Source organism: Sphaerodactylus townsendi, linkage group LG12 (assembly GCF_021028975.2).
Source record: "Sphaerodactylus townsendi isolate TG3544 linkage group LG12, MPM_Stown_v2.3, whole genome shotgun sequence".
NCBI lineage: Eukaryota > Metazoa > Chordata > Lepidosauria > Squamata > Sphaerodactylidae > Sphaerodactylus > Sphaerodactylus townsendi.
This window is the reverse complement of record NC_059436.1, coordinates 48,618,320-48,631,806: the sequence shown is the minus strand read 5'-3', so window position 1 is coordinate 48,631,806 and position 13,487 is coordinate 48,618,320. Positions and strand designations below refer to the sequence as shown.

At 47.4% G+C, this 13,487-nt stretch overlaps 1 protein-coding gene across 2 annotated transcripts in view; it reads right to left on the bottom strand.

Annotated features, from left to right (window-relative positions):
* Positions 1-13,487, bottom strand: part of LOC125441483 (netrin-G2-like) — a 128,738-nt gene that overhangs the window by 15,634 nt on the left and 99,617 nt on the right. The window contains exons 6-7 of one of the 2 annotated variants that reach the window (XM_048512091.1): positions 6,660-6,680; positions 2,235-2,357 (exon numbers count right to left, since the gene is read on the bottom strand). In XM_048512091.1, coding sequence (XP_048368048.1) covers positions 2,235-2,357; positions 6,660-6,680 — 144 coding nt within the window. The remainder of the gene's footprint in view (positions 1-2,234; positions 2,358-6,659; positions 6,681-13,487) is intronic. The other variant, XM_048512092.1, reaches the window with a different exon arrangement.

Sequence of the window (13,487 nt, the reverse complement as noted above, 5' to 3'; positions counted from 1 at the left end):
TTCCGAGCTCTCTCAGCCCCACCCACCTCGCAGGGTGTTTGTTGCAAGGGGGGAAGGGCAAGGAGATTGTAAGCCCCTTTGAGTCTCCTTACAGGAGAGAAAGCGGGGATATAAATCCAACTCTTCTTCTTCTTCTTACAACAGGGCTGTTGTAAGAGTAAAATGGAGGAGGGAGGACGCTGAAGCCGTTTTAGGTCCTCACGGGGGAGAAGAGCGGGGTGTAAATTAAGTAAATAGATAAATAATAAATGCCATTCCAAAGTGTGTTCTGCACAGTGCAGTGAATCTGCCAGCGCCAGTCCAAGGTACTTTGTCAGGGCCAAAGAGTGCGTGGCCATCATTCCCTAGTAGGGATGCCGACTCTGGGTTTGGAAATTCCGGGAGATTTGTGAGTAGTGCCTACAGAGAGCACCGTTTGGGACTACATTATAGAGTCCACCCTCCAAACCAGCCATATTCTCCAGAGGAACCAATCTTGGTGATCATTTGTAACTGGGAGGCAACCATACCTCTGGGCCTGCCCCACTGATGGCTGGCTTCAAACATGGACCTGCAGTAGAACTTGGCTTGGATCTGGTCAGTGACAGAGCAGACCTAGGAGGAGATGCTGGACAGCAATAACTCTGTCCTCCTCCTCCTCCTCACTATGCCCTACCCTGCAGTCCCTGGAATGCTTTGGCCCAGACATTGGCCCCGCACTCTGCCCAGAGCCTCGGCTGGGCTGAGGGCAGGCAGGCCTCTTCTTGCCAAATCCTTTGTCAAACTAAGAGCGCATCCCAGAATGCAGAGGCAGCCTTCCCAAGAGGTCCACATGACTGCAAGGGAAAGTAGGCGGAGATGGGCAAGCTGTCTATCGGCTCATGCTGCCTGCCATGACTGCTCTTCTCCGAAGAGCTTTGGTAGCCCCCCAGGGTTCCCCAGAATGCAAACATGAAGAAGAAGAAGAAGAAGAAGAAGAAGAAGAAGAAGAAGAAGAAGAAGAAGAAGAAGAAGAAGAAGAAGAAGAAGAAGAAGAAGAAGAAGAAGAAGGAGGAGGAGGAGGAGGAGGAGGAGGAGGAGGAGGAGGAGGAGGAGGAGGAGGAGGAGGAGGAGGAGGAGGAGGAGGAGGAGGAGGAGGAGAGGGAGAGGGAGAGGGAGAGGGAGAGGGAGAGGGAGAGGGAGAGGGAGAGGGAGAAGAAGAAGAGGAAGAAGAGGAAGAAGAGGAAGAAGAGGAGGAGGAGGAGGAGAGGGAGAGGAAGAAGAGGAAGAAGAGGAGGAGGAGGAGGAGTTTGGATTTATATCCCCCCTTTCTCTCCTGCAGGAGACTCAAAGGGGCTTACAATCTCCTTGCCCTTCCCCCCTCACAACAAACACCCTGTGAGGTAGGTGGGGCTGACAGAGCTCCGAGAAGCTGTGACTAGCCCAAGGTCACCCAGCTGGCGTGTGTGGGAGTGCCCAGGCTAATCTGAATTCCCCAGAGAAGCCTCCACAGCTCAGGCGGCAGGGCTGGGAATCAAACCCGGTTCCTCCAGATTAGATACACGAGCTCTTAACCTCCTACGCCACTGCTGCTCTATAAAGGCCGACAGGCAGAGCTTGCATCCAATCCTCTTGAAGTATTCCGAGTATTCCTGGGGGGTGGGTCTTCTTCCAGAGTCCCCTCCTCCAGACGACACTAACAACATCAGAGCATCCATTCTTTAAAAATAACTTCTCCCCTCCAAAAAAAAAAAGAAAAAGAAAAGAAAAAGGATTCCTGCAGCTGCCTTGAAGGAAAGGAGAAGGGATTTTTAATGCATGCTGTCCCGATGCCCTTTTCTGAATTAATTAGGTCTGGGAACAACGGTACTTGCTGACGAATGGGAAGATCTGGGCCTAACCCGTGGTGGCGAACCTTTGGCACTCCAGATGTTATGGACTACAATTCCCATCAGCCCCTGCCAGCATGGCCAATTGGCCATGCTGGCAGGGGCTGATGGGAATTGTAGTCCATAACATCTGGAGTGCCAAAGGTTCGCCACCACTTGCCTAAGCTGTGATTTTTATCCATGTCCCCCATCTGCTCCTCCAAGATAGGTCAAGAGGCAAGCCGGAGGTTTCCTTCCAGGTAGGAGACGATCGCTGCTACTCAATGAACCACAGCTGGATGCAAAAGCTGCTGGGAGGGGCAGGGAGGGGGAAAATCTGCCAGCAAGACCAGCTCTATCCGCGCAAGTAAGCGGGCCGTGCCTCGTGGACGACGGCTTGGCACCCACCTGGCTGCCGAGTTCTGGCTGTGTAGGTAGGGGAGGGGGCGGCAGTGGTGATGGTTGTGGTGGTTTGGGGCATTGTAGTGGTAGTGGCTTTGGGGGTGGTGACTCGCTTTGGCCGCTCGTAGGCTAACAAGAAACAAGCAAGAATAAAGGAGTAAATAAAAATAGAGGCAGGATATACTAAAAGGGCCCTGCAGGACACGGCTCTCGGGACGGCTTTTCCAGTTACTTACTCAGTTGATCCTTTACTGCTTATGACCGTGGGTCATGATGACACCGGTGGCACGTCACGCAAAACAAAACAGACCGTTTTAGAGTAGATTTTTTTCCAGGGAAGAAGAGGATATTGCCTGTATTTCTAAGCTAATTGGTCAGTTGTTCTGTGTACAGTCTTCAGCGTAGACATAGATAGATGCTACAAATCTTTCTGGCTGCTACAAAAAATCATGTCATTCTCTGCGTAATGAACAGACCCGTGTGGAAGCAATAAAGCGAAGACTACGGATTGATCAGACAAAGCCCTCTAAGGGCAAGCAATGAAGAGACATCTCTCTCTTTCTGCCCCCTGGAATCATTAGAAAGGGGGCAGTATAAAACAAAGCGTTCAAATGAAATGTTTCGTACCCTCCACCATGCCAGAAGTAGCCGTCTGGTATACAAGAGCATCAAGATACTACAGGATTTAAGTTAATTCAACCGTAATTCAGTCTCGCAATCCGGTAAGAATCTCTACCAAGGATTTTTAACGAATTGCCAAATTATAACCCCGCAGTTCTTGGGGTGGGAATGGGGGTTGCTACAACAGTTCAATAGTTCCCGGCTGCTATATGTTTGCAGTATAGATATGCCCTGCCTTGTTTAAAAATGGGCCTTTCCCCACTTACCTTCTGCTGCGCGCTACTCGAGCCAAGTAGCGCGGGGTCCCGCAGCACTCCCCACTACAGGGGCGGCGACAACGCAGCCACCCCGACGCTGCCGCTGTTGCGCCCCCTCAGTGCGGGTCATTCCTGGCGCTCTTCAAAATGGCGCCTTTGGTGACCCAGTCGTGGGGAAGCCTGGGCGCATGCCAGAAATGACCCGCGCAGTGACTAGCGCACAGCGACAGTGCTGGAAGGAAAAATGGGGAAAGGCCCATAGTTTTAAGACAGCCTGTACAAACTTCCCTTTTAATACCCAAGCATCGCACAAGTCTGAGCCGTAGTTTCAGCCCACCGTGCAAGAAAATGGGCTAAATTTGGAATATGCGTTGACGAAACCTCAGACTCATGTCATTTGTGAAAGCAGTCCACAGTGACACAATACAGCTGCTGTTACCTACCTGGGGCTGCAACAGCTGTCTACAGAGCAAACCCCATTTGGTACCCAGATCTGGTCCAGAGGGCCCATGCACACACACAAACGAGCAAACTGGTTCTTGGCACTGAACTGAATCGAGAAGCCTGGTCAAACGGGAGCACCAGCTGACCACTGCAACACCTTTGGATCAATGGCCTCATCCAATCTAAACTGCCGTCTTGTACAGGACAAACAGACACTGAGAATAACTGACTAAATATGGTGGTTGAAGTGGCAGGAGGAACATTAAGGGTAACTCTCCTCTTTCCGGTTAGCATGATTCACTTCCATTTTATTCCCTTGGCACCGGCACCGGCTCAAATATCCCCACCTTTAAAGTAATTGTTAAAACTTCAAGGAGAAAGACTTTGTGAAATACCTGGTGAAAAGTCAGGAAATTAGCCATGAGTCATGAGAGATCAGAGACACAACGTCATCCAGAGCCTTTTGTTTTGGAAGCTCCAAAGAAGACGGCTGCCCCTTCCTCACCCCTATATACACCTTTGAACCCTCTCAAAAACATGGACAGAATCCATCCCACCCCTGATAAGCTACAGCGCAATGACTCGCCTCCTGAGAGCCTGACCACATCTCCGTTCTCTCTGTTAATATGTCGCACACAAGAGAACAACACAAATCCTCCCCGATATTGTTGGCGCCTCGGCTGAGTTTCTAACAAGGGGACCTCATTAATGCTGCTTAATGAACAGCAATATTTTTTTTTTTGTTCTGTGTTGTTTCCGCGACAGGAACAGAACAAAGTCTCTCTAGATACTGGAAATATTGAAAAATTAATAGTCAGTTGGAAAAATATAAAGATTGAGAAATATATGGAGTTAGAAAGAAAAGTGATATTAAAATGGTATAGAACACCAAAACAACTAGCCTACATGATAAAAGGACTTAGTTCAAAATGCTGGCACTGTGGAGACCAAGAGGCATATTATAGCCATATGTGGATAGAATGTTCAGAAGTAAAAAGATTTTGGACAACTGTATTAATATATATCGAGAAACTGGTGAAGATAAAGATTGATTTAAATAATGACTTAATGTTTATGGGAGTAATGGAAGACAGAAGGGTGGAAAAACAATATAGTTATATATACAAAATAATGATTAAAGCAGCCCATGCAACAATAGCCTTGGGCTGGAAAGAAAAGGAAAAATAGACAATTCAGAAATGGTTAGAATATATTTGGGAACAAGTGACATTGGATATTTTCGATATACTAACCAAAAATAAGACGTGGCAAGACAAACAGAATGAAATTTTGAAAATATGGATAATATACGTGGACTGGATGAAAGAAGTTCGAGTCATCGAAGAAAAATGGGAGAAGAGGCTACAAAGAATGAACTTCTACTGCTCGCTTTCATCTTCAGAATCATTGATGTTGTAGCCTGGAGTATTGTATCTGTGGTTGAGATTAGATGTCCAAGAGGTCCAGGTGGACTGTGAGTAACAAAGGACCTGGTTGCCGCCTTTGTTACTCACAGTATTGACCTGGTTGCCGCCTTTGTTACTCACAGTCAAGGTTTCCCCACCCACCCTGGACACTCCAACAGATATATACTCCACTTGCTTTCCCAACATCAGATCCTCTGAAGATGCCAGCCACAGATGCAGGCGAAACGTCAGGAGAGAATGCTGCTAGAACACGGCCATACAGCCCGGAAACCACACAGCACCCAACTTACTGCTGTTTGTGTGAAAAAACTAAGAAGAAGCAATGGGGGGTGGGAGAAAAGGGGGAAAATGTATTGTTTGAAAATGTATGAAGAAAGAAATTATTATCATAAATTGTAAAATTCAAATGATACAATAAAAAATTAAAAAAAAAAGGAACAGAACAAAGTCTCTCTGCTAAATTCTCACAGCCTCCCAGGAAAATATTTAACCTGCTCGCATCGCTGAATACTGACTTCGCATTTTAAGGCTAATTCTAAAATGGCCGTTCAAATGGCAGAGGGGTGTTATCAGCGGTGGGATCCAACATTTTTAGTAACAGGTTCCCATGGTGGTGGGATTCAAACTGTGGCGCAGCGCCAATGGGGCTGGGTAACCTGGAACCAGTCACGCACTCAGAGAGTAATTTACCTCACAGAATTGTTGTGAGGACAAAAGGGAGGAGAGTAGAAGGATGTCCTCTGCTTTGGGAGAAAGGTGGGGCAAAAATGAATGAAATAAACAAGTACAAACAATGGTTTTGCCAATGAACGTCACCAGAAACGTCCCCAAACAGACGGTTCGAGTTTACTTTTAAGCAACACTCTAATGCCACAAGCTGACGCTGCTTTCCCCACTCTTCCTCGCCGCGTTAAGCTTGCTGAGAATTCCCCAGCGCCGAGCGTCACAATGGCAGCGTTCCTGATCGCCACCAAGGCGTCCCTTACGCAAACGGAACGCTGGTCATCAAAAGGCGCCCTTTGCAAGAGCGCCAGGGATGCCTCGTGCTGAGGGGGCGCAACAGCGGCAGCTGCGTCCCGGGGAAGCTGACTGGCGTTGTCGCCGCCCTCGTGGGAAGTGCCAGTGCCAGGACCCAGCTTACTCTCCTCAAGTAGCACGGGGCTTAAAGTAAGTGGGGAAAGGCCCAGTGTCAAACTTGCGGCCCTCCAGATGTTATGGACTACAGTTCCCATCATCCCCTGCCAGCAATGTACATCTGGAGGGCCGCGAGTTTGACACCTATGCTCGAATCGAACTCAAGTAACAGGGACTAAACTTGGCAGCTGAGAAATCCAAAACTCTTTTCTCCTCACAACGAGGGCTGTGATGCAGAGGGGAAAAGTTCACAGTATTCATCGGAGTTTTTGAAGAGCCTTTTTATTTCCTTTCCTGCTGCCGTTCTAACAAACCTCATGGGGGGGAAAAGCCAAGCCAAAAGCGACAGAGACAATGAGGTTACTGAAGTCAACGCCAGTGCTTTGACGGGATGGAAAATGAGGCGCAATTAGAGGAGCGGAGTTATGGCCCAGAAGATGCTAATAGACAGAGAAAACAGCCATTCTTCTCCCTGTCAAGGGACGTGTGCAGAGACCATGCACCGAACACGTCAAATGTCAGCGTTTCAAGTTACATTTTTTACTTACTGCCGAAGTTCGGAGCTGCACCTGGAAGGAAAGGAGGAGAGAGGAGAAAATAAGAGGGTCAGCAAATACAATGAAGGGCATGGCGCTAATTAACAGCAAGCGGGCAGATGTCAAAACAGCCAACGCAGGACAATGCAAAGAGGAGGCCACAGAGCACTGGGTTTTGCGCCCAAGTCACCTGCCGCGACCCGCAGAGGTCAACCCGCCGGTGACTTAACTTATTAGCGTCCTCTTACTTGGCCCTGCGTCTCAGCAGGGTCAAATATTTCTGGCGGCTCTAGCAAAACACCTTAATAAGCCATGCTTCTGGTACACAATGAAATTCGGTACAGCTCGGAGCCCAAATTTGATTAGGACAGGCAGGTGGGAAACTTTTTCAGGATCAAAAGTTATCCCACCCCATTACCTGTGGACTGTTCAGGAATCATTAAGAAAGGCAAACTGGCTCTTTAGTTCTTAGAGTGATCCCTGATTGGTTATTTATTTTATTTATTTATTATTGAGTTTTATATACCGCACTACCCCCCAAAGGGCTCTGGGTTAGGGTTAGGGTTCCATATGCAACCAGTATAAGAAACGCACGGCTTTTACTCGAACAGGCTTCATTTATTTGTCCTTAGCACATAGTTAAATCTGATTAGCTAATAGCATTGGGATGTCATCACGTCTAGCACAAAATCCCTGATTGGCTGAGATATTCTCTCAGGTGGATTAGATGGAACGGTGGAAGAAGCCACTAAAGAGGAATTGAAGCAGAGGATGAAAAAATAGTGGAGATTAAGGAGAAACTTTGGAAAGGAGTCATCTCCAATCACTGCATCGGGAGGGCATTCAAGCAAAGGTGCTAACTCTCTTATTCATAATGAGCTCAAAACCAATTCCTGCCTGGCTAGAAAATCCATCAACATCCATTGAGGCTGGTAAGAAAACTCCCAAGGGATTACAATCAAACTGTGTTACCAACCAGCCGCCAATACAACTTTGGGCCCAACTTTTAACACACTAACTCTGGCCTGCTTTGACCGGGGATCCCCGACATGGCGCACAACACGTTTATCACTGGTTGATGTTACACACATCTGGAGACATTGGTAATTTTATACCAGATTTTTGTGTGAGCAAGTTTCCCTGTTGCAAGACCCGTGCTTTGTGTTAACAGTTAACATCAGACCACACAAAATAAAAGGTTTTCTATTTTCAGACAAAAATACCTTGTAAGGTATATTACCAGATAAGTCTTGGTCCTGTATTGGTCACTTATAATGAGCGTACCATGTTTCCCCGAAAATAAGACAGGACCTTTTATTAATTTTTGCTCCAAAAGATGCATTAGGAGCAGCAGTGGCGTAGGAGGTTAAGAGCTCGTGTATCTAATCTGGAGGAACTGGCTTTTGATTCCCAGCTCTGCTGCCTGAGCTGTGGGAGGCTTCTCTGGGAATTCAAGATTAGCCTGTGCACTCCCCACACACTTCAGCTGGGTGACCTTGGGCTAATCCACAGCTTCTCGGAGACTCTCTCTCAGCTCCCACCCACCTCACAGGGTGTTTTGTTGTGAGGGGGAAGGGCAAGGAGATTGTAAGCCCTGTTGAGTCTCCTACAGGAGAGAAAGGGGGGATATAAATCCAAACTCCTCCTCCTCGTCGTCTTCTTATTCTTATTATTATTATTTTCAGGGGAGCCTTTTTCCCCCCATGATTTTGTGCCCCCCACGAGACCAGATCAGCTGTGCCGGGGGATCTGTAACTGGGGCTTATTTTTGGAGTATTTGAAGCATCCTCCAAAAATCCCGAAAAATCATGCTAGGGCTTATTTTCAGGGTAGGTCTTATTTTCGGGGAAGCAGGGTATTACCAATTTTGTTGAGATATTTGTACCAGTTAATACTGTTTTTATATGTAGACTATATTCCATTATATGTATCCTATATTCCATTATGTGATGCACTGTGTACACCATATAATAAATACAATTATTTTGTACAAATCTTATAGTTTTTAGAACAACCTTTTCTGGTTGATCCCCTTATTGTTAAATTCCCCAGTGTGGTGTCTGAGGCTGCCATTGTGCCCATGGGTACATGCCTTGGCTCAGAAAGAGGGTGGGACCACTGTAAGGGTTTCCTACTAGAGAATCAGAAAGATGAGTAAGAAAGGTGAGTAAGCAGAAAGGTGAGCAGCAGTGGCGTAGTGGTTAAGAGCAGGTGCATTCTAATCTGGAGAAACCAGGTTTGATTCCACGCTCTGCCTCCTGAGCTGTGCAGGCTTACCTGGGGAGTTCAGATTAGCCGATGCACTCCAACACACGCCAGCTGGGTGACCTTAGGATAGTCACAGCTCTTCTGAGCTCTCTCAGCCCCACCTACCTCACAGGGTGTTTGTTGTGGGGAAGGAGGCAAGGAGATTGTGAGCCCCTTTGAGTCTCCTACAGGAGAGAAAGGGGGGGATATAAATCCAAACTCTTCTTCTTCTTCATGGGTTTTTCTTAGTCAATGGGTAGTTCCAATCACCGTTCAAATGTGCCTTCTTTTCAGAAAGAGGGAGGTACTCCATTTTGACTCCACCTCCTATAGGCAAGCCTACCTGCTCAATTTTTGCCTTTAAAGAAAAGATGGTCCCTCTTCCCTCCCTTCCCTCCTCAAAAATATATTCACAAATGTCTTGTGCTCAGGCTGAGAAGACAGCCTCCAAGCCTGGGAACAGATTGCAGGCAATCCGTAACCCGCAGCTGCGCAACAGAAAAGTGCTGAAGTCCCCATACATTCTTGTAAGAAGCACTGGCTTTTAAACTCTGTTTCCAGAGGCGCCTGGGTTCCTTTGGAAATTATTAGAGGTTGCTCACGTAACGGACAACTAGATATCTTGCTTGCCACAGCCGATCTTCCCCAGCAGTGTCCAACGGATCAAAAAAGATGCAATTCATTCTTCTAACAAATTACTTCTGCAGAATTATTAAATGGCAAGAACGCAGTCCTGCCCTAGGGCTTTCTAGCCACAGGGAATTGCAAAGTCTGGTTCTACCCAGGGCATTTGGGCCTGATTTTAAGAGTGCAAGATGCGAATGTCACGGAAAAGGAGGCGAGCCAGCAAGCAACCTGTTGATGCGGCTGTTCAAACCAAAAGGCCCTCAATGAGGCCTTTGAAGGGTTGCGGGCACTCAGTGGTAGCTGACAATCGTACTCCCTTTCAAAGAGCCAGCCTCTCTTCCATTCTTGGCAAAGACAAAACATCCTTGTCATGGCTTCTGGAGCCCGGATTTCAGCTTTGATCGGAGCATAAATTTTTCAGATCGAGGGACAGAAAGAGTGGCAGGCAAAGACTGTCTTCAGGGGATACATAAGGCCATCTCTTTGAAGACCAGAGTCATGTTTTGGCTGCTGCATCCCATTCAAACTATCCCTAAAAATATACAGGGGTTGTGATTCCCCCCCCCCCCAGTTATGTTTGTGCAATTCTCACTGTCCCCACCATCAAAACAGGGACATCTCCAGTGAACAGAGTCAAGAAATAGGAGACGTGAAAAATCTCCACCCGTCACCCTAGGACAGGGGTAGGGAACCTGCGGCTCAAGAGCCACATGCGGCTCTTCTGCCCTTGCACTGTGGCTCCACGGTTGCCAAGCCACCCAGCCCTATCCTTGCCGTTCCTGCAGGTACAGGGGCGGCACAACTAACTGCCCATGGTTATTGGCTGGGATCGCGAAGCCTTCGCCTACCCCTTCGCCCGCCCGTTGGAGATGGGGAGGGGGCTCTTCCGGCGGCGCAATAGGCCGAAAGCAGTCAAGCTTCATCCTTTGCACCCACGCCCTGCAGGCAGCAGAAGCGATAGGCTTATCCATGCGCTTCTCAGAATGAGCCCGGTAAAAGGTAAAGGCAAAACAACCTATATATATAGTGTTATCTTTATTTTAAATGTCAAAAATTATTTGTGGCTCCAAGTGTTTTCTTTTCCCGTGGAAAATGGGTTCAAATGGCTCTTTGAGTGTTAAAGGTTCCCTACCCCTGCCCTAGGAAGACAGGGCCAGTCTGAGCAAATAATCCTGATCTCACTGAACCAATGGTCTAAATTAAGCATGTACACGTGTAAAAAGAATGGGAGTTTATCACTTTGAAAATCATCGTTGTTAGTAAAAGGAGAAGTATCAGGAGCCTTTTTGATGTACCGTATATACTAGCCTATAAGTCGACCCGAATATCAGTCGAGGCACCTAATTTTACCACCAAAATCTGGGAAAACGTATTGACTCGAGTATAAGACTAAGGTGGGAAATGCAGCAGCTACTGGTAGATTTCAAAAATAAAAATAGATACCAATAAAAAATGTTTTTGAATATTTATTTCAAAGAAAAACAGTATAACTTTAAAAGTTCGGAAGTGGAATATATAACTCTCACAGGTCGATTCCGCACTTGGGTTATCGACCTAAGTTCGAGCTGCATCCGACCTAAGTGCTCCGCACAACCCCTGGGATCGATGTGGTTTTGTACCAGCTTTGCCCCGTGTAACGGTCAAATTTCTGACTCAAGTTGGGAACTACTACTTTTTCAGGGAACCACGCTCAAACTCAGTTCGATTCCAGTAAAGTGCGGAATCTCTGGTGCCAGGAGTCCCTCATTCAGCCAATCACAGCTGAGGAGTGTTTGGGCATGCGCGTAATAGCTGGCCAATCAAAAAACGCCACCTTCGTCCCTCCATTCCTGTGGCAGTCTTTTTTATAACGTGTGTGTGGATAGATGGAACATGGCCGTAGAACAGTAGCCAATTGGAACGGAGAGCAGAAGAGGCACAGGATGATTCTGCCCTCCGAGCTGGGATCAAGCTGGTTGCAGTGGGGAGCAACAATGGCTTTGACCTAGGTCAGTACCCTTCTCAGGGAACTGGGTCGAACCTATTTTACTTGTGTGCGGAATCGCCCACAGACCGTATCTCTTCAGAGTTTCATAGGGAAGATGCTCAACAAGATCCCCCTTTTAAAAAGTCCTTACAGGGATAGCTTATCATTGCACAGTGAAGATGCTTGCGTGGTCATGGCAGTCCCAAAGCCTTTTTTGCAGGTCTGCAAGCTCAGCCGTTCACTCACGTATAAGTCGAGGGGGGCTTTTTTCAGCACAAAAAATGTGCTGAAAAAGTAGACTTATACACAAGTATATACGGTACATCATAAATTGCAGTCTCCTGAACCTGGTAGGCTAGCCCATTCCGGTGAGATCTCAGAAGCTAAGCAGGGTCAGCCCTGACTAGTGTTTGATTGGGAGACCACCAAGAAAGCCAGGGCTGTTAATGGAGACGCAGGCAATTGGCAAAGCACCTTTGTTCTTTTCTTGCCCTGACTGCGACTTGCGAAGAAGAGTTGATTTTTATACACAACTTTTCTCTACCTTTCAGGAGTCTCCAAGAAGCTTACAATCACTTTTCCTTCCCCTTCCCACAACAGACATCTTGCGAGGTAGGTGGGGCTGAGAAAGTTCTGAGAGAACTATGACTAGCCCAAGGTTACCCAGCAGGCTTCCTGTGGAGAAGCACGGAAACACACCTAATTCTCCAGATTAGAGTCGGCTGCTCATGTGGAGGAGTGGGGAATCAAACCCGGCTTTCCAGATTTGAGCGCTGCTCTTAACCACTATGCCATGCTAAATCGGTGACAGTTGACACACAGGTACAAGCTTGGTTGCCGTTTGGTAAGCCACCTGGGGTCCATATTGTCGAAGGCTTTCACAGCTGGATTCAACTGGTTGTGGTGGGTTTTCCGGGCTGTGTGGCCGTGGTCTGGTAGATCTTGTTCCTAACGTTTCGCCTGCATCTGCGGCTGATCTTCAGAGGTGTATCACAGAGAAAAGTCTGTTTCACACTGTGACACACCTCTGAAGATGCCAGCCACAGATGCAGGCGAAACCTTAGGAACAAGATAGGCGACGCCACACAGCCCGGAAAACCCACCACAATCATCTGGGGGCTGTCAAAGGCTTTCCACGGCCGGATTCATAAGAACATAAGAACATAAGAACAAGCCAGCTGGATCAGACCAAAGTCCATCTAGTCCAGCATTCTGCTACTCGCAGTGGCCCACCAGGTGCCTTTGGGAGCTCACATGTAGGATGTAAGCGCCAATGGCCTTCTGTGGCTGTTTATCCTCAATCACCTGGTCTGTTAAGGCATTTGCAATCTCAGATCCAAAGGGGAGCGATCAAGATTGAAGTAGCCATAAATCGACTTCTCCTCCATAAATCTGTCCAAGCCCCTTTTTAAAGCTATCCAGGTTAGTGGCCATCACAACTCCTCCTGTGGCAGCATATTCCAAACACCAATCACACGCTGCATGAAGAAGTGTTTCCTTTTATTAGTCCTAATTCTTCCCCAGCATTTTCAATGGAATGCCCCTGGTTCTAGTAGACAGGAGAAAGAGAGAAAAAATTTCTCTCTGTCAACATTTACCTCTACCCCATGCATAATTCTTCTGTAGACTTCAATCATATCCCCCCCAGCCGCCTCAGCCTCTCCAAACTAAAAAAAGAGTCTCCCAAACGGCTGCAGCCTCTCCTCATAGGGAAGGTGCTCCAGTCCCTCAATCATCCTCGTTGCCTTCTTCTGTGCGCACTTTTCTATCTCCTCAATATCCCTTTTTTTTTACGGAGATGCGGCGACTCAGAACTGGACACAGGTACTCAAATGGCGCGGTTACGCACCACTGCTGCTTTATATAAAGGGCATGACAATCCTTGCAGTTTTATTATCTAATTCCTTTCCTAATGATCCCCAGCACTTAGAGGTTTGCCTTTTTTACAGCTGCCATGCATTGAAAGTTGACATTCCTTCCCAGGAACTGTATCAGCTAGG